Source organism: Apiospora hydei (assembly GCF_038363865.1).
Source record: "Apiospora hydei strain CBS 114990 chromosome Unknown utg000004l_segment0_segment0, whole genome shotgun sequence".
NCBI classification, from domain to species: domain Eukaryota; kingdom Fungi; phylum Ascomycota; class Sordariomycetes; order Amphisphaeriales; family Apiosporaceae; genus Apiospora; species Apiospora hydei.
Window position 1 is genome coordinate 1,018,225 of NW_027117363.1, and position 23,760 is coordinate 1,041,984.

Below are 23,760 nucleotides of genomic sequence, written 5' to 3' on the forward strand. Positions count from 1 at the left end.
CTAAACGCCAGTGCCAATAAAAGAATTGGAAGTACTACTTACTAACCACGCACACATACACACAGACAGTGTTGATGTTGTTGAAGGTATTCCAAGACCTGCTTGCTTTTGTGCCGTGCCGCCCCCATGCGCCTGATTCGATCTTTAGGGATTCCAACATGAGGTGCTGCATCCATGCCACCAGGGACGGGGATGGATCGCTGAGCAAAAGCACGGAAGGCACCCAGCACGGTAGGACGGGAGCCAAATTAGGCTCGGGCTCGAGCTGGTGGTGCGAGGGAGGTCGAACTCAGCACAGGGCACAAGGCACAGGCGGCTTGCTGCTGCATTGCACAGGCGCCCGTTTCTTTGCAGGGCTGGCACTGGCCTTGCGGGCGCGGTCCCTTCCCTGTTCGTTGAATCAGTAATAACGGGGGCCTGGACGGACTGGGGGGCTGCAAATGGGATGGAACATGGACCCTGCGCTAATCTTCCCGCCGTCACCCGTTTTGATAGGTCTGTCTGTCGGTTTGGCAATACCTCACATGTACTTCAGCGTTTGAGATTGGCAGTGGGCTATCGAGTTAGCAACGACACGGCCGGCGCGCCATCTCATCACATCGCATCACATGGCGGGGCAGGACTCGGCTGTCGCTACTCGAATTGATCAAAGATCATACCTTATCTGCTTACATATTCTTGCATTACTGTGTACACGTAACACCAGATCTCCAGCGCCATGTGGATGTGCAAAATGCGAAAAGCCCATGGCAGAGAAAGGTAAGGTAGAGATGCATGAGTACCTGCTGGCCACCTGGATGAATGGCATGTCCAGCGACCACCTTATTACCTCGAGGAGACGACGCAGCACGACAGGGAGCCCGGCGCCACGTAGAACTGTGCAGATAGCGAATGTTGGCACCAAAAACATGGGTTCGGGAAGTACCCAACTGCCTATATCGGCTGCAGATTCACCCGGCACCCGACTAACATGCGAAGTACCTACTCCTGCCAGCATACCAACAAACACCTTGCGAATGTTTCACGCTGCCAACCTATCGAGTTGGTCGAGTGGGCTTCGTTCGAACGCTGTCTGCATTGCTTGACTCAACCTTTGAAATTGTTACAAATAAGAGCCTTCAACCCCTGGAGATCGACATCATGGGGGGCTGGCCTCGCTTCAAGACAGGCGCACATTATCCGACGCGACTCTGGGTTCGACATTGACCCTGACTGACTTCCGGAGAGCTTTCGCTTACGGCATAGACTTTCAGACGGATTTTGTGAAAGGAGGTTTGGGATCGCTCGTATCACGAAGTTATCGATAATGCTCAGCCGGTGCGTTTGTGTGTGCTATCCTCAAAAGCTGTGTGGCGGACTTTGTTTTGCTCTTTGCGCCAACACGTAATGGAGCCCCCACGTCGCCAGGTGCGTATGATGTAGCATCATCACTTGAGGAGATAGATCTCGACAATCTTCCGGGCGGTACACCCTCTTCCTGGACGTGGCTTTTGAAGCGGCATACCCAACGCGCTTCGCTCCCACAGTGCGACGCTGCTCGGCGCGCAGCCAACAGAGTAATGGACCCGGGCCAATGAAAACGCGCTCACGTTGGAGCATACCTACCCTACACTGTACTGCAAGGCTAGTAAGAAGAGGTGAGAGGCCAGGTGAGGAAAGTAGAAGGCACGTTACAATTGGGTAGGAGGTAGTCCTCCTCTCCGGCAATGTCACGGTTGCTCAACCGAACTTCCCTGGTTCATCCACGGAAATGAGATATGCACAAGGAGAATACTAACACACGGCTCTCGGATCTTTTCCAGGGCCTGTAATGACGGACCCCAGAATTGGCGAGGGGGTTTGTAGTCGAGGATATTTCGGAACTGCTGGAATCCATTTCTCTGGAACCCCACCAAGGAGATTTATTTTATACTAACCTTCAGTACCAGTTGATGCAAGGACACATCTGATCCAGTCGACCGTATTGCTGGAGGGGGCCAGCACAGTACGTGTATCGAAGTAGGCATGAAGGAGCAGGACTACTGCAAAACATACCAACTAGGGTCGGTCCCTAGTTCAAGACAGGGCTATCTTATCAACAGAAAGAAAGATTGATCAATCAGTGAATCGCATCAAAAAATTTGATGGACTGCAGTTAGAAATGGCCCTGGTATTGCTGGTACTGCTAGGGGCATGGGATGAGGATGTATGCACCTCCTGCCTGGGATAAGGTGTGTAACCCCAGTAGCGCAGTTTTAGGGCATGCGCTAGTCTTCAAAGGCCGGCTACAGAATCGGCCAAACACCGACCCTCATCTCCGCACTCTCTGTCTGTCTGCCTGTCTGCCTGCCTACCTGTCTGCCTGCCTACCTGTCTCTCTCGATCTTTTTTCATGGCCTTTCGCATACGGTACCGGAGTTCACATACGAGGGTTAAACCGTACGACTTGCTCTGCGCGATGGCGTCATTGCTGTGATTGCGAGCCAATCACCCCGTAAACAGGACCCCTCCTGTTGGCTCACTAGCCTGGGACGGCAAATCGGAGCAGCTACGGGTATGCCTACATAATCTGCAGGACAGTATTCGAAACATAAAAATCTGTATGTCTAAGACTGACCTTGGAGGAGGGGCACACTGATTGATGGATTCGCATGGGAGTGACTCGGCAGAGACGACCGGTTTGCTCAATCAGGAAAGCCATGATGGCAAAGAAAATCCGATTGCGAGTCGTCTAGAGAGAATCTGGGGTTCTCGTGCGACATCACGGCTACTGACAGGCCAGGATTAACACAGGCATGCTCGAAGTCAGTCACAGGGTCGCTCGCCCGTACGACGAGACGCCAGAGCCTCGTGCAACAACGCGGCACGGCATCGAGTGAATGCTCCTGCTTCACCGAAATGCGACAAGGGAAAAAAGCATTTGCCCTGGCCAAAATTCCCTTCGTTCAGTGTGTGCTTGACACATGGGCATAATGCGGGTACGACACACTTTAAGCTTCACAATACCTCCAAGTCGACCCGCAACCCTCCATCTCCAACACAACATGGCTACATGCGCATACTGTACAGACAGGTCGACGGCAGGCCCAACTCTCAGCGCCCTCACGCCGCACCGAATCACCGATCCCTACTCGTGTCGTATAGTAGTGGGATGGAGTCGCTGGAAGATCCACGGAGGCCCACTCCTCCCATGTCGGCCTATGCACATGGTGCATGGGGTGGGAAAAGTGAGGGTTGAAGATCAGTTGCAGCTCCAACCACCAACGCCCGGCATCCAGAGTTCTCGGTTCTTCATCAAAGCCCTTTTCCTTTAATCAAACACGGCACAGGCCCGGGCCAAGTCGCAGTAGTAGGTCGCTCACTCACTCACTCACTCACTCAGGGTGCTTGCTATGTGGCACTCCATCCCGTAGGGCCAACTCCTATTGGCTTCCGCGGTGCTGTCACGCTCACAACTCGCCTGCAGGATCATGTTCCACGGCTTTTACATAGCTGACTGAGCCCTTTGCTAAGAGGGAGGTGACGGTGCATATATGACGGAAAGCTGACGGCGCCCTCTAGCACTCGGCCGAACTGAACGGTATGGAATCGGCAGCATCCAATGGAGTCGATACTGAAGTTTCTGTGTTTTTGATATCCTATACCACCCTGAACAGCGCATCCACTGCTACCTTATACTTGACTGAATAAGACCAAATGGCATTCTGGACAATATCCTAGTTCGACTGGGCAGTGACTGGGGCCTTCTTAGCGTAAGTCTGGTAGGTACATGCACCAGAGTGGCCGAGCTAATGCAGTACTTGAGAGTACCCGGTGGCTGCCCCTCTATACCCCTCCTCGCTGGTTTCCCCATCACGGAACCGGTCTTGTGCAAACAGTGGTTATCATGTCTTGAAGACCTGTTTATGTGAAGAAGCAGCCTTGATGAATCAAGATTATGGGTTGTGGCCCCAGACAGGCCCAGGCAGGCCCAGGCAGGGTAGGATGGGCTACAGGCTGCAATTTAACTGCTTGATACAGCTGCTGTGGCTCTTGATCTTGTATTTGATGGCTGTGTTTGCGTGGTGTGGTATCGTGTGGCCGATATGCGACCTGCAGGCAGCTTCTGAGTGGGCGAGGCCACTCCACTATTCGAGGTCACAGTGCTGTGCCTTCGGCTGTCTAAGAGCTAAGGCGCCGACCCGCTTTCAAGATGGCCGACCTTGGACCTTGGACCTCAGACCTCACACCTCACACCTGAACCTCCGATACTGCACTGCCAAAACAGATGCGGCGGCCAGGGTCACGTCACGACACAACCACTCACGATGCCGCCGTAGTGGTATGCATCATGTAAGAATCTCACTGCTGAAGACCTGCTACATACCTAGCCTACTTTCGATATGTCGTTGCATATTCTTTTTCGCCCATACTGCTCCATGCCCTACATATCCACCCACCTTGCAGGCAGACAGACACACGACGCTTCGAAGTTTTTTTCCCCCTTCTTTTTCTTCCTGCGCTCTCTTGGCTTGTCGCACTTACTGTACAGTGGGAGGTGGGTTTCACCCCGAAATGACCACGACGAACACATCCTCTGGAGATCGCCATGCCGTTTCCCATTTCGCTCTTGACTGCATTGTGCTCGCAAAACAGAGTTCATGTGCTGGCCAATGTCCTTTCCAGTTCATCGTCGCATCTTATAGGTATGTACCCAATAGCATAGCACACGCCTACTGTACAGTACCTCCATTACCTAACGAACGGCAGCTAAATAGCCCACCGAAAACACCTTAGCCTCACCGCTGGGATCTTTCGTCAACAATATCTCAGATTAGCTCATGTCGCTTTCGTTGGAGGGTGGAGCGGACCAACCTAACCACCTTTGCTAGCACCGTCGCCGTATCTGAACGCTGCAGAGTCCATCTATTTTCAGCTCACTCTGGCGCTACATCGCCGCGTCAAGGACGCGCAATTGTGGCTGTTTAAGTCTGCGGCTGAGTTCGCACAGCACCATGCAGTTTTTCGCAGTGCAATGGGGGCAGGGCATGTATGGCTTTACGTCTGCTGCGCTCTGCGATGCCTTCGCTGCTGCATTTGGACCGCGGAGGCGGGCAACGTGATGGTGATCTTGATCGGGGTTGATCCTTGATCCCTCACCGCGTCTGTGCGATTGACTCCAAAGATACCCTTTAGGGCTCCCGCTGTGGATTCCGTCGTCAATTAACGTCAGCATCGTCGAGACCCAGCCTGCCCCAGGCTGACCACCTACCAACGTCCAGCCTGAAGCCAGCCTCTCTCCGTCAGGCCTCGCGTGGACTCGTCTAATCCCTAGTCCGCTGCGCCGGTCGCTCTAGTTCGAACGAGAATCCTGTTCCAAACTTTCAGCGCTCATCGCCAATTGCCCATAACTGGTCCAGAAGTGATCTCTCCAAGCGCTTCTTGGTTCCTAAAATGGATTGGCAAAAGATCGATACGATATGGGAAGGATGAGCCTGGTGCCCACAGTTGGGCAAGGTGACCCTCGGCGTTACGACAAAATTCACCCATGTGACTGATTAAAAGGAATCTCGTTGCAGCGATTACGAATCATCGAAAAGTGCCGGAGGCGCCGTGCTGATCATCATCCAAGTAAGTCATGACACTTGTATGTACGCGTACGTGCTCGTCCGCGTCTTCTGGAAAACGCGGGCTTCTGACCGGGCCCGACGCCTCTCCGTATCGCCATCGTGGCAATGTCGGCGCAAGTCCGATTGCCGACACCGGGATGTTTCGCGTCTCTGCTGATCTCCCGTTTTCTGAGGGCTGCATCGCTGGGCTGTTCCAACCCTAGCTGGGCTTGTACTCTACCCGGTGACTCCCACACACGGAGTGCTAAGAAGATAGTTGACGACCCTGACTTCGCTAAAGTTGATGACGTGAGCTACGACCAAGTTTCTTATCCTTGCGATATCTACCCTCTGTGTATCCCGCTTATCGACAGGGTTGATCCCCGCGATTTCTTCACCGCTTTAGGAAGTTTTCCAACGGTTAAGGCTGGCGACGCGTGCCAACAGGTTGATAGGTTCAGAGGCTGTTTGGGTAGGTACTTTCTGGCAGCCGGCACCACTCACTGGACAAGATCGCGCAGAGACGGGAGAATAAAGACTTTCCACATATTCCCCGCCTCGCCAGAAGCTAGCTTCTTCCCTGCTTACTCACACATTGGGACCCCAGATCTACAACGTTGATCGCGATCTGAAGCACTGCCAGGTACAATGGTAGTCATGCGCTGCCAACCACGCTTCTAACCTGGAATACTTCTTCTGCGTGTCTTGTGGGCTGGTGCTTCCGGCCAGGGATTAGAGTTTAAGCCTGTCGAGGAATGTTCTCTGGCTCCCTCCTTGTCCTTGTCAGTCGATAGTAGCCTGCACGATTGGCGGTGTCTATCTTTTGGTTGCATCTGCTGTGCCAGCCCCACGGTATCTAGCTTCGAACTCTATCGCAGATCAACCAACCCTTCCCAATCTGCAGTTAGCACGAGGTCGTCAACTCAAATTTGACCTTGCTCTTGCCGTACCGAGTGACTTGGATGTACCAGTCTTTACGAACCCATTGCACGGCCGACACGAGGTAGGGTACGTGACAACACCTTTACCACAAGCCTCAACCGCCCGTTCGACACTATAGGGATCTTCGGGGCTAATTCGAGGCCTATAACGGTCACGTCGCTCCCCAAACATGGAATAGAACGCCTAATTACGGCCTGCCAGCCTTCAGCCTTTCCCGAATTGAATGCGCGCCATGTACAGCAAAGGTTTGCCGGTCCCAGTGGGATGGGATGAACGCCACCCAATTGCCCGTGAGTAGCCCTCCTGCAAGTTCCATGGGCAAAGATCTACGTGGAGAAAGAAAAGCCCATCATATGCTTATTGCTTAACGCAACCTTGGGTTTCATCCGACCTGGCCCATTGCCGATTCCTCTGGTCAGGCCCGACGGGTATGGCGTGACCAACGGACGGCCATGCCTGCAATATCATGCCCAAGTATGCGCAAGGACGAAATCATATGACAAAAGCAACCACAACCGCTGAATGCGCCGTGGCCGAGTTACACCAGCCCCGAGAGCGCTCTATTTTGTGTTACTCCCTTCGGCACAGAAGAAAAATGGAAGATATGCATGTAAGCTCCATCAGTCATTTCTTGTAGAAACTCAATCCAAGCATTGACATATTATTGATAGGGCAGCCGCTCGGGTGTGCTGGCGCTCAGGATTGTGTGTGCTGTCAGGCATCTAATGCTGATGCCTTACCTCATCGTGACGGAGTAAACAGAGCCGTTTCAGGTGGTCGCCATTTGCGGTAGCAGCTCGAGCGCGATTGCCTAATTGGTCGTCAGGCTTCAAAGAGCCAGTGAATTGCCTGCCCTGGTGTTTTTCCCCTTCTGCTATATCAAGACTGCGGGGTTCATAAGAGACTCACACACAGACGATAGGATGATTACTGCGTCGGAGAATTTCCAGCGCCTTGTGTAAAGGGGGTACGTCCATCTCTTTTGAACGGCCAATCAGGTCAGCTGCTGCAGTCCGGGGAGACAGGGGTCCCGATACGGGAGTTGCTATTCGTGGAGGCTGACATTGCTTTTTGCTTAGTGATGTGTACTTCGGGGTAAAAGGGGCGAAACCTGGACATACTGAGCGAACAGGTCTTGCTCAGACAAATAGAGGCGAGACAAGAAACCTTCACGTGCAGTGAAGAAATGGCTGAAAACAATACTGTTTCGTCATTCAGGTCTGACTCTGCTCGCGTCATCCTCGTGGTGGCGCGGTGTCTCGTCTCGGCCACCATGCTTCCGATGACAAGCGCCACAAACAGAGTATAGGCACACGAAAGCTCTCAGACCACACTCATGGTGACACGGCATAAAGATGCAGCTCATTGTCTGAGCGACCTCAAAACAGGAACCTTCGTGCTTGATAGCCTATTGCGTACCCAAGTCCTTAACCTATTCCGGTAGTGGGTGTTCCTGTATTCTTCGGTACATCTGACTATCCTGTATTCTGTGCTAGGGGAAGGGGAACAACCGTCGATTTGTCGGCCATATCCGAGCAGAGAAAGTTTATTTTGTGCAGTGGGTGAGACCCCTTGCACTCCATTTGTTGTTTACATTGGGCTGGTGCGTGGTATTCAGAGACCCCTGAGACAATTTTGGAGAGTACCGGGGAGTACTTACTGACTACCTCAGCAGCAACGACTCTCAGACATGCACACAAGAGTCAGAGAACAACATCCATGGGGCGAGCTAAGCCCTGTGCGGCCGATCTTGTACGCAGTTCACACGCATCTGTGTAACGTTACTCTTTCGCCCTATAGGGCGTGCGCTCGCTGTGTCTCACCTGCAGACTCAAGTAGGGGAAAAGCCAAAAGCAAATAACGCAAAAGCACCAGGGGCGAGCCGGGACTAGAGACGAATCAGGAACGGTCACTGTTGTCTGTTGTCTACGAAACCGGTGTGATGGTAAAGGTAAGTAGAGTAATTTGCAAACTCGAAACCCAATAGCCTTACTGATACATAAAACAATCTGAGCGACGTATCACTTATTGTCGCCTTACCCTAATAACTAAGCTTCGTCTGGAGCTTCTTTTGTCATAATCAGATCAGGCTCAGAGACCCGGTTTCCTCTTACGGAGACACACGCATATGCACACAAAGAACAGACTCGGCATATTAGCTCCGCCTCCGAGACCATGGCAAGGCTGGGAAATGTTATTATGCTGACGCCGATGCTGACTCATTGCTGACCGTGCCCTTCTCCCCGAAGCAGGCCGAGACACAGAGACCCGAGGTCGTCTTCATTGGGACTCTTGCAACCATCACACACGTTCGAAAAGGGTACTGTCGGTAAGCCAATGTGGTCGCAGACGAAGAACTCAAAAAGAGTATCGATGGTTACACTACGGAGCGGAGAATCCGGGGTCACCACCACCACCACGTTATAGACTTTTACTTATTCGAACTTGCCAACTGGCCCCCTGTATTGACTTTTTTCTTTTTCGGCCCTTTAGAACGCGGCACGGATACCGAGCCGATAGGCAGCCAAGCGTTCGGGACATTGGTAAGTGCATGGCTGCAGCACATGGCGACTTATTATATGTGTATTCGGTGGACTTTGTATCGGAAAGCTCCTGCGTCGGCCACAGCTGACGCTTGCCCGGCCAACCGACCTACATTCCTTGCACACGCATACACAAACACACACCGGCCCCCCCTTTCCTAGCAGCCCCCTTTTTTTAGTCGATGCAGGGCCAGCGACGACCAGCATGAAACATAGTGTGCTACTGAGTCTTCACACCCAAGAGAACACTGACGGAATATTCGACGGATGACATTGGATAGGAGCCGTCGAAGTGCCAACCTGACCCTATCCACATCCCACCCATCTTGACCCCCTACCAATTCCCCTGAGACCCCCACACGGACAGCCTCTGTCACGTGAGTATAGCAATGGAAGGGGCGGCAGTGGGATAGGAGGAGAGAGGTCGCCGGAAGCGCAGTCTGATTCCTATCAGACGAGGCCTTTACGTAGACAGACCGCCGTGCACCACCATTCCTTCCCTGTGGCGTCTGTGTCGAACCAGGAGTTGGGACGCCTTTGGTAGGCTTTGTAGCCGCGCCTCATGTACCAGTCCTGGTTCGTTACCTGTGATTCTCGTAAGTAATTGCAATCAAAAGAAGAGAGAGGGTCGTGTTTGCGTGAAGAGAGAATCCGGTCAACATGGAGACGTCACTTTGTAAATACGCACTGGCACACGACTCTTTGACACAGTTCAGAGAAACAAAGGAGGACCGGTGGAAGTAGGTAGATCACAATGCGGGAACTGAGAGCTTATAGCAAAGAGGGTAGGAGGAAGCGAGATAGGGAAGGGGTAGAGAAGAAGCTAGCTCACCTTTTGGATCGGGCGGTTCAGCGCAATGCGCCGCGGGCTGTCGACGGCGACGTCCTCGTTGGAAATGGTGTCGAGAGTCATTGTTTTGGCCCCGAAATCGTCCACGGCCATCCTGTTCATTCCGGAATGAAGGTAAGTACAGTCCACTGTCAAACAAAAACTTGAATAATACCGTGACGGGACGATGGGCAGCAAGCTTTGTACTACGGTCCCCTTTCATTACTTCAACCCCTGTCTGCTACACGATAACTCGTAATGCGATCGAGCACGACTGAAGGGGTACCATATAGGAGGATGTGGGACGAGGAAGAAAGGTAAGAATGTCTCGAAGTCGCTCTTCCTCGCGAAAGAGACGATTCGATCTCCAGGGCGTTGAATTTAGACTTACCGTTCGCACTCGGCTACAGCCGCACCACCGATGCCCACGCCCTGCATCGCCTGTGAGACGTAGAACGTCGTCAGGGAGTACACACCGTCAGCGGCCGACGTGTGGAGCGACGGATCGGCGTGCCAGCCGTCGAGGGAGATGTGGCCCACGGGGACGAAGTTGTTCTCGGCGGCTGCGATGTCCGGGTGCACCGCGTGCGGCCGGCCCAGGATGCTGCGGGACGTGTCCCGCAGCGGCGTGGTCTCGCTCGGGAACTGGGCTTTGTGGGCCGCGAGACGAGGTGCAGTGTCTGGGTGGGCGGGGGCGAGGACCTGGAGGGAACTCGTGATCAGCTTTATTGGTCGGGCACCGCTGCATAAATAAACCGGGGAACCGTCATGTATATGCGTTGAAGATCCGGGTACCGCAGGGAAGAGGGGCGTCATCATGCACATGCAATGCAGTGACACTCCAAAGGGTATCATCGTCGGTGGGGAGAAAGAAAGAGGACAGGGAAAAACGGGAAATGGATGCAAATGCACAACCAGCTCATCAGCATCGGCATCAGCATCAAGGAAAGGGAGAAAAAGCTCCTCCCCCAACAAACACACAACTCAACTCACGATCCAGTGCAGACCGATCTTTCCTTCTCGCTGCAGCGGCCGCCAGCTCTCGGCGCCGTCCTGCTTCCAGCCGCACGCCACGCGTTGCAGTCTCATACGCTCCACGTGGTCCGGGGAGTCGGGGTCCCACGGCACGAGGATGATGGCCGGCTTCTCAACAGAAGTGACGTTCCTCCCCTGAGTGCCCGTCACGTCAGGGGTCAGGATGGTGGTAGCAGATGCCTCCATACCTAGGTAAGTATGTAGCTCGCTTAGAAAAGAGGGGGAGTCGATTAGAGGAGACGACAGGTCAGCGCCAAGACAGTATCTGAAATATCAAGGGACTTTGGAGCTAGCATGAGCGGCGTATGATTGTATCGTGTAAGCACTGGGGGTATTTTATAAATGCCCACCGGGGCTAACACCCCGTACTTTAGTGACGATGGTCCATGTGGAGCCCGCGAGAATTGTGTGCGTGACTCATCCGGCTTCGGCCGGTTCCCAAAGGCGCGAACGACACGACATTTTACATGTCACGTGACAAGGGACATTCATAGTCCCCTTTTTCGATCAGACTCTAGTGTTCCAGGCTCTTCTCTCGGGATCGTTACCTTCTTATGTTCGAATGACGTTTCAATGTGGAGAGGAAAGCTGTGTGTAGCTATGTCCATAAATTGCATTGCCGTAAGCGGGCGATACCGGTCCGGTCCTTGGCCAATGGGGCTCGGCTTCGGCTCGGCCTCCAAGCCAAGCCAGTCAGCAACGCCAGGGAGGTGTCGACCGAGCCGAGAGCCGGAGGCGGCGTCAGGTCGAACCTGGTAAAATTGCCGTGGTTGTTATAATGCCAAGCTCACATCACCTAAATCTAGTAAACACCATGTTTTCATAACCGAGATAACATGACGCGCCTCACCAGTATGAATAAGTCAAGCTCAACCCCATGCGAACATGTACTGGTGGGTGAAAGTCTGAGGAGAAACGGGAAAGGACGCTGCTTGCAGCCAGAATGTAGACTTTCTTTTTTAAAAAAAAGTGAGCCACTGCCGACTCCAACACGACCCAGATTCGCGACCGGCAGCCGGGTCAGGCCGCCTTGCCCAAGATCCCGATCCTTTCAGCGAGGTATGTGCTTGCTGGTCTACGCGCACGCTCGCTGAGTAGGAGACGGTCAATAGATGATCGAGGGTGCGAATGCTAGCCGGTTGGAGCGGCAAGAGGTAGATGACCGAAAAAATTATCCCCCAGAGGTCAGAAACGGGAGGTTAAAGACCTTGTTAATTGATACGAGAACGTTCCATTGGTCTCAAGGGCTACTTGAACCCGAGGCCTCCGGTATTTCGTTGACAGCATTCTCCTGTTGTACCAACTGAGCCAACCGAACAATTGAATTGATTTCAGGCAATGGAATTGGCCATTGCTGGGAGAATTGTTTGTTGTTAGTACCTATTAGGCCTTGTGCTTCAGCTATTATCATCCAGGGCCTATTGATAAGTACTGCCAAGGCACCAAGCAGTCACGAAACAGTGACGAGTATGTGTTACTGCCCCATTCCACTTCCACCAACGCATCTCCTTGATGCTGCCGACACAAGCAACGACAGTTAAACAGGTCACCGGCCCTGGGTAGTCAGCTTTGCCTGTTATCTTTTCAGTTTCAACTCCCTATCATTATCACCTGCGACTGGACCAGCCACAGCTCCCATCAGTATTAAATTTCCAACATGTCAACCATCCTCTCCACCTGGACATTGAAAGTGGTTTCAGATGTATTTGCTATCCAAGTAGCGAAGCGAGCTGGGAGAGTTGCCAATGAAATATTGGCGATGGTCGTCGTTCCAGTCGACGGCACACCGGAACGGCAACCAATGGCACAGGCTCCAAGGACAGTCGTGCCGGGAGTGGGCATAGATGGCCTCGAGCGGCCGAAACACGACCTAGAGAAAGACCGTCCAGAGGTGGAAGTTGTCGTACAGGGTTTGGAAGAGGATTGGTGAGCCCATGATACCAACGCCCAACAACACCATCCCGATGGGACTGGCGTATAATGCCGCCAACTCAGCTGGAGCGGCCTACTGGCGTTGGACACGGTGGAATTTGCGGTGCTTGGGGCCCATTTATAGAAATAGGTGGATCTAGTAGTGGTACGCGTCCTTAATCATGAAGAAAACGGCGATCTAGCCCGCCACCGTCTGCCAGGGGGAAACGGCACCTCGGCGCTGAGGCCGAAGAGCTCATACACGGAGTGGGAGTCGAGTATCTGAGGCACCTTGGCGAACACGTGGAGCAGCAGAAGATATTTGACGCACTGCTACCATTGCGCCGCGGTGGACTGCTTGGCGCACCCCTTGATCTTATAACAACCGAAGATGGACGGCAGTAGCGCGTCGGCGACGATTCGGGGAAGGTTGTGGCTGAAGTCGGCCGACAGAATTACGGAGTCGACCCATAATATGCGCGTTGGCTGGATTGGACCATGGGCTGACCCGGAAAGCCCGTTTCTGGGAGAGATCTGATAGATGATGTGCCGCCTGCAGCTTACTCGGAGACAAGTTATGTGCCCCTTAATCCCTGAGCTGTTCCGTGTTGGTGGTCTTATTGGTTCATGCCTGTATTTGTCTGTGGCGTAGGGTTCTCCGAATTCTGAAGAGGTTGCTGTCGATATTGTACTAAAGAGGAAAGAAGCTGGATGACAGTGCGCATTTGTACATGTAATCGTTTGTCCTCCAACCTACCGAGATGACTTGGTTCGAGGCAGCGGCAGCTTGGCTAGTGCTATTTCAGCCTGTGAACATACCTCACGACACAGTTGCAACTCCCATCAAAAGATCAATGCGTCTTCTCCTTCATAATCGTACGTTAGGTATACAAGATATCGCGCGGGGATGTGCCTGCCTCCAGTCGGACAAGGGTTTCTTTGGATGTGGGTTATGGGCATCAAACTAAAGATATCATGGCAAGTGCGCTGCCAGGAAAGCGCATCTCGCCCACTTAAGTCCAAAAATGGTCAGTCATTTCCAGGCAACCCATGCTGGCCCATCAAAGAGGGAATGCCAGACCAAAAACTATCTCAATTCCCGTTTCTAAGGTTCCCTTCTGACACATCTTTCCACAGCTGAATCTGCAGATCACATTCACGTTTTCAACTATCACCAGAAACCTCCACACCCGTTTCTTCTCTTTCCAACTCCACTTACCACTGTGGTAACAATCTCACAATGGCCGCCCTCTACATGCACGCGGACGATGATCACAGAAGACTCCATTTCAGCGTCGACAACCAGGCCTTGCTCACGTATGGGGTGCTCGCCTTCCTTTCTGTCGTCACGATCTTCCTCCTGCAACAGGTCATCCGTCGTAGCAGACCCCTCGGTTGCCCCCATGGCCCATACTGCCTCTACTGCGCGACTGGTCGCCCTAGCGTCCACGTGAGTGCTGCCGCTGCTGCTGCCCTGGGTGCAAGCCTGACCGCCCAGGCTAACGGGGACTTCTACCGGGCTGCCTGTCTTTCGGCTGGGATCATGAGTACTTGTGCTATGGCGCTGTACTATGTGGTGTGGAGTCATCATGGTGGTAGACAATACTTTCTTATCTATCAGGGCCTGATGGCGTTCTGGACCGGATACTGGATCGAGTGGTGGACTGCCGGGCTGGGGAACACACTGGCTGCATACGGCTGCTGAGCCCAATGGGAACGTTCACGATCATCACACGCAGGACGAAGGATATGTTTGTCCAGGAGGGGAATGGCCCCTTGGGGGCACCGAGTCTCTTCATTGCTTTAAAGTTAAGAATATTAACTTGAAAAACGAAAACAAAACCCGAACTCTACCACCTTAGGTGGTGGTGGTGGTGGCGCCGCGCCGGGCGAGTGCGCAGTGGACGCACTGCGCCCCGTGGGGGCAGGGCCGGCCGACCAGGCGGTCCCAACAGTCCACCAGGGCCCAGCCCATGAGGAAGCCCAGGGCGAGGGCGGGGGCGGCCAGGGCGATGGTGATGGCGGTGGCGCCGTCCATGTTGTTGTGGTTGTGGTTGTGGTTGTTGTTGGCGGCGGCGGCGGTGGTGATGCTGCTGCTGCTGCTGGTTAGTGGTTAGTATGTGGCCGAGGGAAGAAAAGTCTCAAGTTCAGAGCCGTCGACGGAGAACAGGTTTTGTTCACTGTTCGCACGTCTCTTGCTCCTTCTATGTTTGGTTTTGGTTTCAGTCCAAAGGAACGCAACTGCCGGTAGTTACTACAAAGCTCAACTGTGATGGAAGGAATCGGTGATTCTAGTCTACTGCGAAGGGTAGGCGCTGTTAGTCTTGAGAAGGTTCCTTCCCTAGTTACGGAGAAGCCTCGACAGTGTCCCGAAGGGGTGCAATGAATAATGGCGGGGCTTCCCTGAACAACTTCTTCCAGAACTTGACAGGCCGATCCCTGTGAGGTTCGGCCTGCCCTTTCATCGGTACGCCTCAACCTTGTTGCCGCCAGATCCCGCTGATCATGGCAGTCCATTAGCAACGGAGTGTGACAATAATGAAGAGGGTGAAGTAGCTTACTTCATGTAACTGCAATGAAGGGATAGGAGCAACTAGGTCACTGCCCGCTGGAGACGTGGTGCGATTCTGTGATGATCCCAGGACGGCCATTTGCAGTGAGGTGGTGGTGGTCGTGATTACTCCAGTGTATTTTATTGAATGGGTACTTGGTCTCACCGAACAACGGCTATAGAAATTCAGTACTATTCCATGTTTATGATACATTATTCCACGTATTATTCCCATTGGGCTGTTCGGATGATGCCGCCCCTTTTCTTACAGGTACCCTGCCAAAACTGGTTAGCGCCGGATGATTCATAATGAACCCGTCATGATTGACTGCAACAATGTTCAGGCTGAGATGAGTGAGCAGCACGGTCAATGCAATTGTATATAAAAGAGACAGAATACACTGGCATAATAAGTTTAGTTTCAATAGAGTCCTGTAAGCACAGCGTCGACGTCCTGACCATACAAAATGCCGTTCCCGTTGATCCTCAAGCCCAAACCGGACTACGTCGACCTCGACGCCGACTTCACGCCGCGGCCCAAGCACGGCCACCTCACGCAGCCCCACGCCGAGTACGCCGTCGTCCAGCCGGCCATCGACGACATGTACGACCAGATCTGGGCCCTGCCCGACTTCGACGCGTTTCGCCAGGTCGGCAGCGGCGTGGATGCGCTCATGCCGCCCGGCGGGCCGGACCGGGCCCGCGATATCGTGACGGAGTTCCTGCACTTCCCGGCGCGCGACGGGCATATGGTCGAGCTCAAGGTGTACAGGTCGCCCCGGGTGCAAAAGGGGCGGCGCTTATGCTGCGCATGCACGGTGGAGGTGGGTTACAATCTATGGCACTTTTTCGCTTTTTGCCCCTGAGTCTACCTGGATATCCCGACTAATCTCATCTCGGGTGCGAGTACAGGTTGGTGCGTTGGGGGCCATGAGACTGACGGGGCAGAGAATGTCTATGCCGCCGTTGATCACAACATTGTCGTTGTCAGCGTCGATTACCGACTGTACGTTCCATCCATACGGTGCCTATGAGTAAAAGGGTGACTGCTTACACTAGTAACAGAGCACCAGAGCACCCTGCTCCTCAGCAACTACACGATAGCTTCGACGCATTATTATGGGTGAGCTAGATGATAAGAAGCCCAGCACCAAGGGGCTAATGAAAGGGGACACTGAGAACTAATACGTCCTCTAGTGCATAGAAAACGCCGACAAGCTTGGTGTCAGTCCAGAGAAGATAGTAGTAGCCGGGAACAGCGCCGGCGGCAGTCTCGTAAGCTCCAATCCATGCGTTATCCTCACTATGTAAACTACTGACACACAATATCCCAGGCTGCGGGAGTGGCCATCGAGGCCAGGAACCATGGTATCACTGGCATCGTGGCCCAGATCTTGAACTTCCCGCAAGTGTGCCACCCCAAGTTCTTCCCCAAGGACCGGTACGAGTTCGGGAGTTACATCCAGAACGCCAAGGCAAGCGTCCTCACTCTCGCCATGGACGAATGCTTCCTCGACGCCTGCGTGCCGGACCTCAGCGCGCCGGATGCCAGAAGCCATTGGCCGTTGCTAGCGGAGTCGCATCGGGAGCTCCCTCCAGCGCGTAAGTGAACGCCTTCCCCCATTCGCCCATCTATGTAATACCGGGCTCGAACTGATACCATACGTAGTCATACAATGCGGCGGCAACGACGTCCTCCGCGACGACGCCTTTGCGTACGCCGAGGCGCTCGAGGCGGCGGGCGTGGACGTGGAGATTCATGCGTACCCCGGTCTGCCGCACTGCTTCGCGATGGTCGTCCCGACGTTATCGGACACGCAGGAGTTCTACAAGAGATATAATGCTTTTCTGGATAAGCACGTGGGCTAGTCCGAGTATAGGTTTACAGATGATTACCCCATACATCCTTTGCATTTGCTTGCGGCATGGTCCCTGGTCGAGTAAAAAGATGGATGAGAACTCTCTCAGTGACTACAGCGAGGTAAGGACTTTCTCCCAGAAACACGGGAGGTGTGCATGGGGTGAACGAGGAAGGCTGGATGACCTGGTGGCCGCCGAGGACCCCGTGTATGTCAGTACGACAATATTCAGTAAGTACCTAGGCACGTTTGTTTCGTTTTTCTCTCCGTGGTGTATTGTATTGTCAAGTACCGGCAACAACAACATACACACAGCCTACCAAAACGATCACAGACAAGAAAGCATTTTACTATGCAGAAACTCCAGAGTGGAATGGGCTTTACGGATGCAGGACCACACAGATGGAGTACAACTAGACCGTACCCGCCGACCGGACACCCGTCCCGGCCGGCTACCGCTACGTCGTCGTCGAGGAAGCGACATGGATCGCGGGGCCAGACCTCGTGGTCGTCCGAGCCGCTGCCCTCGACGTCCTACGGCGACGCCTTCACGGATCGTGCCGCCAATGACGACGAGTGCTAGCAGCATTCCTTCTGTCGGTGCAACGACAACGGCAGTAAAATCAACAGTGTCGTCGTCTCCCAAGTCCACGGGCGATGCTGCGCCCCAGTCTGTCGACACGGGGAAGGCCGACACGGGTTTGTCGACGGGGGCGAAGGCGGCTATCGGCGTAGGCGTATCCCCTGGTGCCATCTTGTGCTTCCTTGCTGGGATGGTCTTGCTGTGGTCTAGGCGGCGCGCTTAGCGCGCAACGAATATGACCTCTGCAGAAGTCGAGAGACCGACTAGATATGACAAGGCAGAGTTAGACGGGGAGATACGGGGAAGAAGGTGCAGCAACAACATCAATCACACGAGGCAGATGACAGGCTGCTGTCTGAGCTGATGGTAGAGCCCACGCAGATGAAGTGCCCGCCTCAAGAGCCCATCGAGCTGCCTGGCGGAGGGCGTGAGTCGTAGGGTGCCGTTTCAACAGCCATCTGTTTGGACAGCTTGCTTACTATTACCGATAGACACTGATACCCTATATGCCTTGGTCTGATCACTTACTTCCTGCCATGCACCCATCTTCGCAACTGTTCACGTCAGAGGTCAATGTCATGAAGGGGAACCTCTAAGCCCCTGAAGAGTCACCTGGTAGAGCCCAGCCTCCTTGTCTTATCCCTGACGCTACTACTTTTACTGGTTACTGAGAGGATCTTTAGGCTATCAGCAGAAAGGAAAGAGGTAGGTACACACGACCGGGCGAATCAGACACTTGTCGACACGACCACGACCACGATCGCGGAATGACACAATCGTCACCACGATCGAAGAAGGGTTCTTATCTACAGAATTGTCGTCCGAACTTCTTTATGCACTGCTTTCGTTCTTCTTGCCTTACGTGTCCTGCGGCGGAGCGAGGCGGGCAGGCTCCCTCGGGACCTATCACAGAGTCCCGCTCACGTAAGCCTGGCGACGGTGAAGTCGCAAAGTGGCTAGGTCGCGAGGGACTCCTGGAGGGGACGAACCTTCTTTTTCACGAAGCTATCCTCGAACAGGTCGGTGCTATCTACAAGCGTCGCATCTAGACCTCGGCTTCCGTGCGAAGAGACGAGGAATTATGCATCGCTTTGCTCCTTTGGGGTTCCCATCCCAACTTTCCCCAGCACGGCTCCCCCTCTCGGATCTACTACCCTGCCAGGCTATGTTTAACTCTTGCATGAAGTATGGCGCTAGAAAACCATCTTTTACAGCTCAGTCAAGTGCTTGGTGTGCGAGCTTCTCGGCTTGACTTCTAGCTTGACCATCTTGGAAGGGGTGGGTAGTTTCTGAGAGAAACACAGCGATCAAAGCCCAAGAACGTCAAGTTACCAATGTTACCGGAAGGAATCTGAAGGGTCGATTGGTCAAGTTAAATACGGTTAGATATTACACTATTTCTGGTGCGCAAGCTGGGATGGGACGATTGCATTGAAATAACACTGTATTTTGGTGCAAACGGTATGTTGGCTGCCCTGCAATACTTGGTAGGGGGAGTTAAACTATGCCCGGTAACGTAGTACCTCCTCCCATTGCCAACATCTCTCTCTCTGAAGTTCAGATAAGGGAGAAACCATCTCCACTCCGCCACAGCCCTGGAGAACGAAGAAGAGAAGGACACGTGGGAGAGTTCACACGTGCATAAAGACCGGGACCCTTACTTATGCCGTTACTAAGCCTAAATGTGCTCCCCCTCCCCTTTTCCTGCTCATCACTCGACCCCAGACCCCTGGATCTTCCCTTGCTCGGAGTAACTTCGACGTCTGTGCATCTGGCAGGCTGCAGCGTTCAACATCCATCGCGTGGGCCTGCTGGTTTTAGCTCAACGTTTGCTCATGCTCGACGATATCTCCGCAGCAGTCAAGTCAAGTCTACTGTATTAACCGTACATGAGACGGACGCGCAAAAATGCACTGCGCATAATCCAACCTCTTCCCTCCCTGCCTCCCTCCCCAGAGACCCTTCCCCCGCAGTTCAAACATCTTGCTCTAATAAGGTTTCCCAAAGTTAAGCTCCCACATGTTCGTCCTTGGCTTGAGGAGGGGGGGTTCCTCGGCAGGTTTCGAATGGAAGTAGAAGGGGTGAGGAACGAGGAACAAGAAGAGAAAAGCAGAAAGGAGGGACATTTTGCTGATAGCCGGGGCTCAGAGAGTCAAGACGTTGCAACACTGGATAATAACGAACAGAAAGCCTCCCATGGAGCATCCAGAAACAGAGTGCCAAAGTTACTTGTCCATGAGAGTTTATGGTCGGGCTGTTTTGAAACGACGAGCTGAAGCAGTTAGGCAGACGGCCCGAGGCTCGAAACACATGAGAAATATCGGAGGGAGAGTTCACGGGAGTGAGGCGCAAAGCAGTGCGAATTTTTGCCACTTTTGTATATTTTACGTATTTTTTGTCTGCCAGTCAAGTAAGTCCTTTGCAGTCTGAAAACCGTGGCAGTAAAGAGCCTTGGTAACGAGTAGCAATTCGCAAACCCATCCATATATGCCTGTGGCAGGTCTCCTCGTTTGGCTTGCGATAAATGTCATTTCTCCAAAGTTCAATCGCAACATGACCAGAGAGAGCGTCGAACCCCAGTTGCCCGACTCGTAACTAACAGTGACACACCTCGCGCGCTGAGGTCACCCAGCGCGGCTGGCGCCCAATCTCCTATTCTCCCATCCCGTAACCCCACGCGAAGCCATGCAGCCATATTTCAGGGACCTGCAGGCAGCCGTGGAAGGGAAATGTGCCGCTGCGTGCTGGCGACTAAAATCGCCAGGCTTGTGTGGGGGTACTCCGAGCTTCAAAAAAACATCTTGTGAGTGTCCCCCTCTTCCATCGCTGATATATGTCTAATAACATCCAGGCGTGTCTCGTAATATTCGAATGTCGTGGGTATTCAAATGGCATCGGTAGCATAAGGAAATGCTTCGTCGGCGTCTGGCAAGTCGTCCAATTCGAGACATTAGGTAGAGTGCCGCAAGCAACCAAAGTGCGTACCGTGCGTGCGACCAACAACAGGTACACTGTGAACAGATAAGAAAACGCGAAACCGGTCGGAGCAAACGTAAACTTCGCTAGGCGAGATGACGTAGCTCGTAAGTTGGTATCGTATGTCGAAAAGAGTAGAAAATGCCGAAATCCAAAGGTGCCGTACGCCGTTCCATATCCCCCTCAGGTGCTACGCAATTACGACCTGGTCGGCCTATGCCGGGTTGTATAATACAACGAAATCAAACCATAATAGGTCGCTATGCGTGGTATCATCGAGCAGATAAATAAAAGAAAACAAATGACTTTTAACAAGAAAGTCGAAAAAGGCATCGCGCGATGCTGTGCGTGTGCCGTGCGTCGGAGCCTGTTCGTTGCGATAAACGCGTGCGCGCCTGCACTATTGCTCCGACCCAAAATCGACAAAGCTCTCCCAAGCGCCTTCGTTCATGCCCATGCCGGGGGTACCCATGCGACTGAAATCAAAATCGCCATCGAGGCCGCCAAAAGGATCCATGGGGGAGTACAATGCCGAATCGGGGCCGTAGTTAAGCGACTGCGGCGGGGAACCAGGCCCACTTTGAACATCGCTCAGTTGAGCGGCATTCAGGGTGTCGAGCTTCAAATCGTCGTCGGGATGCTGGCCAAAAAGCTGAAATGACGACGGGTTGGCACCTCCAAAAAAGTGAGAAGCCATCGGGTCGTTCATGTCAACATTCGCCATCATCTTGACCTCGTTGGGGAGCTCAGAAGTGAAGATCGACGAAGTAGGTTGCTGCAGCTGGGGATCGAGCGTGGGAAACGCCTGAGTAGGGGTCTGGAGCGGAGTGCTTCGAGACTCGGAAGTATCCGTAGGCCCAGACACAGGCGACAATGCGGGAGGCGACGAGACAGCGTTCGAGGCGGATGCGTGAGTGCTTGCGGTTGAGATTCGCCGGGTCGTATTTCCATAGTGATCGCCATGGCTTGTTGGGGTCGCAGCCTGAGTTGGCGACGTGGGCGTGAAGTGCGAGCTACCATTGTTCAAGAGCGGGCTCATGTACATGGACTGATTGAGTTGCTGCTGGTACGCATTCGCACTAGGAAACGACTCGCTGAATAGCTTGTTCACCTCATTGTAGCGAGCCATGGTCGCCATTGCTGCCTGTGTCGTGATGTAGGCATTGACTCGGTGGTTCATGGCCGGCGAGTTCGTCTGGAGATGGGCAGTCAAGTACTTATACTGACGAGGCAGATCGTCCTCCTCCTCTTCGTACATCTCCTCCTTGATGACAATCTCTTCAGTGACCTTGAGGCCTCGGCCAGTTCGTCGGCGGTGTATCTCGGAAGCCATCCTTGCTGATTGCACACGAGCTTCCAGGCTGCGGTCCGCACGTCTCGAAGCGGCGATGTAAGCACGCTCTTGGTTCTCTTCGTGAGACCGCTCAGTCTAGAGTCATGCACAGTCAGCTGATTGAGCCCGATGCTTGAATCGTCGGGTTGCATCAAGGAAACTTGCCTTCAAGGCCTTGGCAGGCGGTGCACGCTCACCCGAAGGCATGGTTGCTGCGGCCGAGCTGTCGTAGGATCGCTTAGGCATTTGGTTGATTGGTATCAAATATGACGCCTGATTGCTGTTTGGGAGTGGGTCGATGGGCTGGTTCACGCCGCACGATTAACAGTATGAGAGGATACAAGACGAGCTGGTAGGTCGCTCTCAACTGGCCGTGTTGTTGCAGCGATTGGTACGCTGCGGAGAGGCGGGGTATAAAGTATGACTTGGGGACACCACACCACAAAGTAGAGGAAGTATATTTCTATTTGGATATGCTGCCAGTCTGCCTAAGACGGTGTAGGAGTACACTTTGCTCTTGGCAGATTAATCGGTTGGTTAGGTAGTTTTGGTCGCGCGTTGCTTGCTCAAGTTAACAGAACGGTAGACCGTATTGCAGTGGTTGGGCGACGGTGGCAGTGTATGGTGCTTCTTTGTTGGGGTTGTCGGTTGGGTTCTCAAGACGTTGGACTGAGCATTGGTGACAGAGACTTCTAGTAAAGTTCTGGTGTTGACGACGGAATGCTGAGTGAGTAGAAAGTTATCCTGGGAGTGGAAGCAGTTCAAGAGGTGGCCAAAAGGGTGGGCAGGCTCAGGGACCAAATCTATATATACAAAAGAGGAACTGGAAATGGCCCGTCTCCGACTGGCAACCTTGCAACCTTGCAATAAGCAACTTAAGCCCGCCCATGGACAGGCACTGAGGGCAAAGGTACCGCAGGCAGCGCAGCGTCGCGCGCCAGAAAGCATGTCGCTTGCAAGTACTCAGCAGCCAGACAGCTCCGATCAACCGCAACGGCAAGGATCTCAAAGGCTTTGATGCGGGAACTCCACGAGGGCGCGATCGATCGAGATGAAGTCAGCCCGGGACCAATGGCAGAGCATGCTGGGTCTGAGACGTTGCAAGGATCCGGTCGCAGAAGGCATCTGATAGAGCGCCAGGTACTTGTAGAAGTAGCTCCGACTTGGGCTTAGCGAGCTTGGGAGGCACTGAACCTAATTTTCCCTCCTGCCCCAGTTCTTTTTTCTTTCTTCCTCCTTCACCTCTGCGCCTTTGCTGGGCGTACCTTTTGCTCCGGCCGGACCCTCTCCCTCTTGTAGCCCGTCTCCCATTGGCGCATTGGTTCTGACTGCCTGTTGCCCATCGGGGTTTTTGTTTCCTTGTGACTTACCTAAGAATGAGAACATACCTCCTTTTTTCGTAGCTAGGTAAAAGGCGGCAGGCAGCGTGTAATGCATGCAGGTAACATGCAAGAGGCGTCGCTGTGACGACTGTGATGGACCTAACCTACGATATGTGCTGCAAATAATGAACCTGAAGCTGCCAGAAACTATATCGTGAACCATGTGTCTACCGCTGTGGTAGGCTTCCTCTTGTTCGAGGATCAAACCCACGCCATACGAATCTGACCATCGGGCTGTCCCAATGCCGT

At 53.4% G+C, this 23,760-nt stretch overlaps 7 protein-coding genes across 7 annotated transcripts; 2 read left to right on the top strand and 5 right to left on the bottom strand.

Annotated features, from left to right (window-relative positions):
- Nucleotides 1–9,502: 9,502 nt before the first annotated feature.
- PG997_002842 (uncharacterized protein) lies at nucleotides 9,503–11,102 on the bottom strand (the record flags this gene model as incomplete). The annotated part of the gene is made up of 4 exons (XM_066807157.1): nucleotides 9,503–9,637; nucleotides 9,885–9,996; nucleotides 10,273–10,583; nucleotides 10,875–11,102. 4 exons carry the CDS (start codon nucleotides 11,100–11,102, stop codon nucleotides 9,503–9,505), a joined length of 786 nt encoding a protein of 261 aa, XP_066670775.1.
- A 1,510-nt stretch (nucleotides 11,103–12,612) lies between these two features.
- PG997_002843 (uncharacterized protein) lies at nucleotides 12,613–12,876 on the bottom strand (the record flags this gene model as incomplete). The annotated part of the gene is given in 2 exon segments (XM_066807158.1): nucleotides 12,613–12,786; nucleotides 12,799–12,876. The coding sequence occupies 2 exon segments, from the start codon at nucleotides 12,874–12,876 to the stop codon at nucleotides 12,613–12,615; spliced, it is 252 nt and encodes an 83-aa protein (XP_066670776.1).
- A 1,043-nt stretch (nucleotides 12,877–13,919) lies between these two features.
- Nucleotides 13,920–14,418, bottom strand: PG997_002844 (uncharacterized protein; the record flags this gene model as incomplete). Its single annotated transcript, XM_066807159.1, has 2 exons — nucleotides 13,920–13,970; nucleotides 14,047–14,418. The coding sequence occupies 2 exons, from the start codon at nucleotides 14,416–14,418 to the stop codon at nucleotides 13,920–13,922; spliced, it is 423 nt and encodes a 140-aa protein (XP_066670777.1).
- Nucleotides 14,419–14,685: 267 nt separating this feature from the next.
- PG997_002845 (uncharacterized protein) lies at nucleotides 14,686–15,292 on the bottom strand (the record flags this gene model as incomplete). The annotated part of the gene is made up of 2 exons (XM_066807160.1): nucleotides 14,686–14,929; nucleotides 15,177–15,292. 2 exons carry the CDS (start codon nucleotides 15,290–15,292, stop codon nucleotides 14,686–14,688), a joined length of 360 nt encoding a protein of 119 aa, XP_066670778.1.
- A 553-nt stretch (nucleotides 15,293–15,845) lies between these two features.
- Nucleotides 15,846–17,247, top strand: PG997_002846 (uncharacterized protein; the record flags this gene model as incomplete). The annotated part of the gene is given in 7 exon segments (XM_066807161.1): nucleotides 15,846–16,206; nucleotides 16,246–16,384; nucleotides 16,444–16,501; nucleotides 16,576–16,653; nucleotides 16,713–16,819; nucleotides 16,835–16,980; nucleotides 17,048–17,247. The coding sequence occupies 7 exon segments, from the start codon at nucleotides 15,846–15,848 to the stop codon at nucleotides 17,245–17,247; spliced, it is 1,089 nt and encodes a 362-aa protein (XP_066670779.1).
- Nucleotides 17,248–17,326: 79 nt separating this feature from the next.
- PG997_002847 (uncharacterized protein) lies at nucleotides 17,327–18,043 on the top strand (the record flags this gene model as incomplete). The annotated part of the gene is made up of 2 exons (XM_066807162.1): nucleotides 17,327–17,445; nucleotides 17,605–18,043. 2 exons carry the CDS (start codon nucleotides 17,327–17,329, stop codon nucleotides 18,041–18,043), a joined length of 558 nt encoding a protein of 185 aa, XP_066670780.1.
- Nucleotides 18,044–21,196: 3,153 nt separating this feature from the next.
- PG997_002848 (uncharacterized protein) lies at nucleotides 21,197–22,336 on the bottom strand (the record flags this gene model as incomplete). Its single annotated transcript, XM_066807163.1, has 2 exons — nucleotides 21,197–22,225; nucleotides 22,295–22,336. The coding sequence occupies 2 exons, from the start codon at nucleotides 22,334–22,336 to the stop codon at nucleotides 21,197–21,199; spliced, it is 1,071 nt and encodes a 356-aa protein (XP_066670781.1).
- Between the last annotated feature and the right edge of the window lie 1,424 nt (nucleotides 22,337–23,760).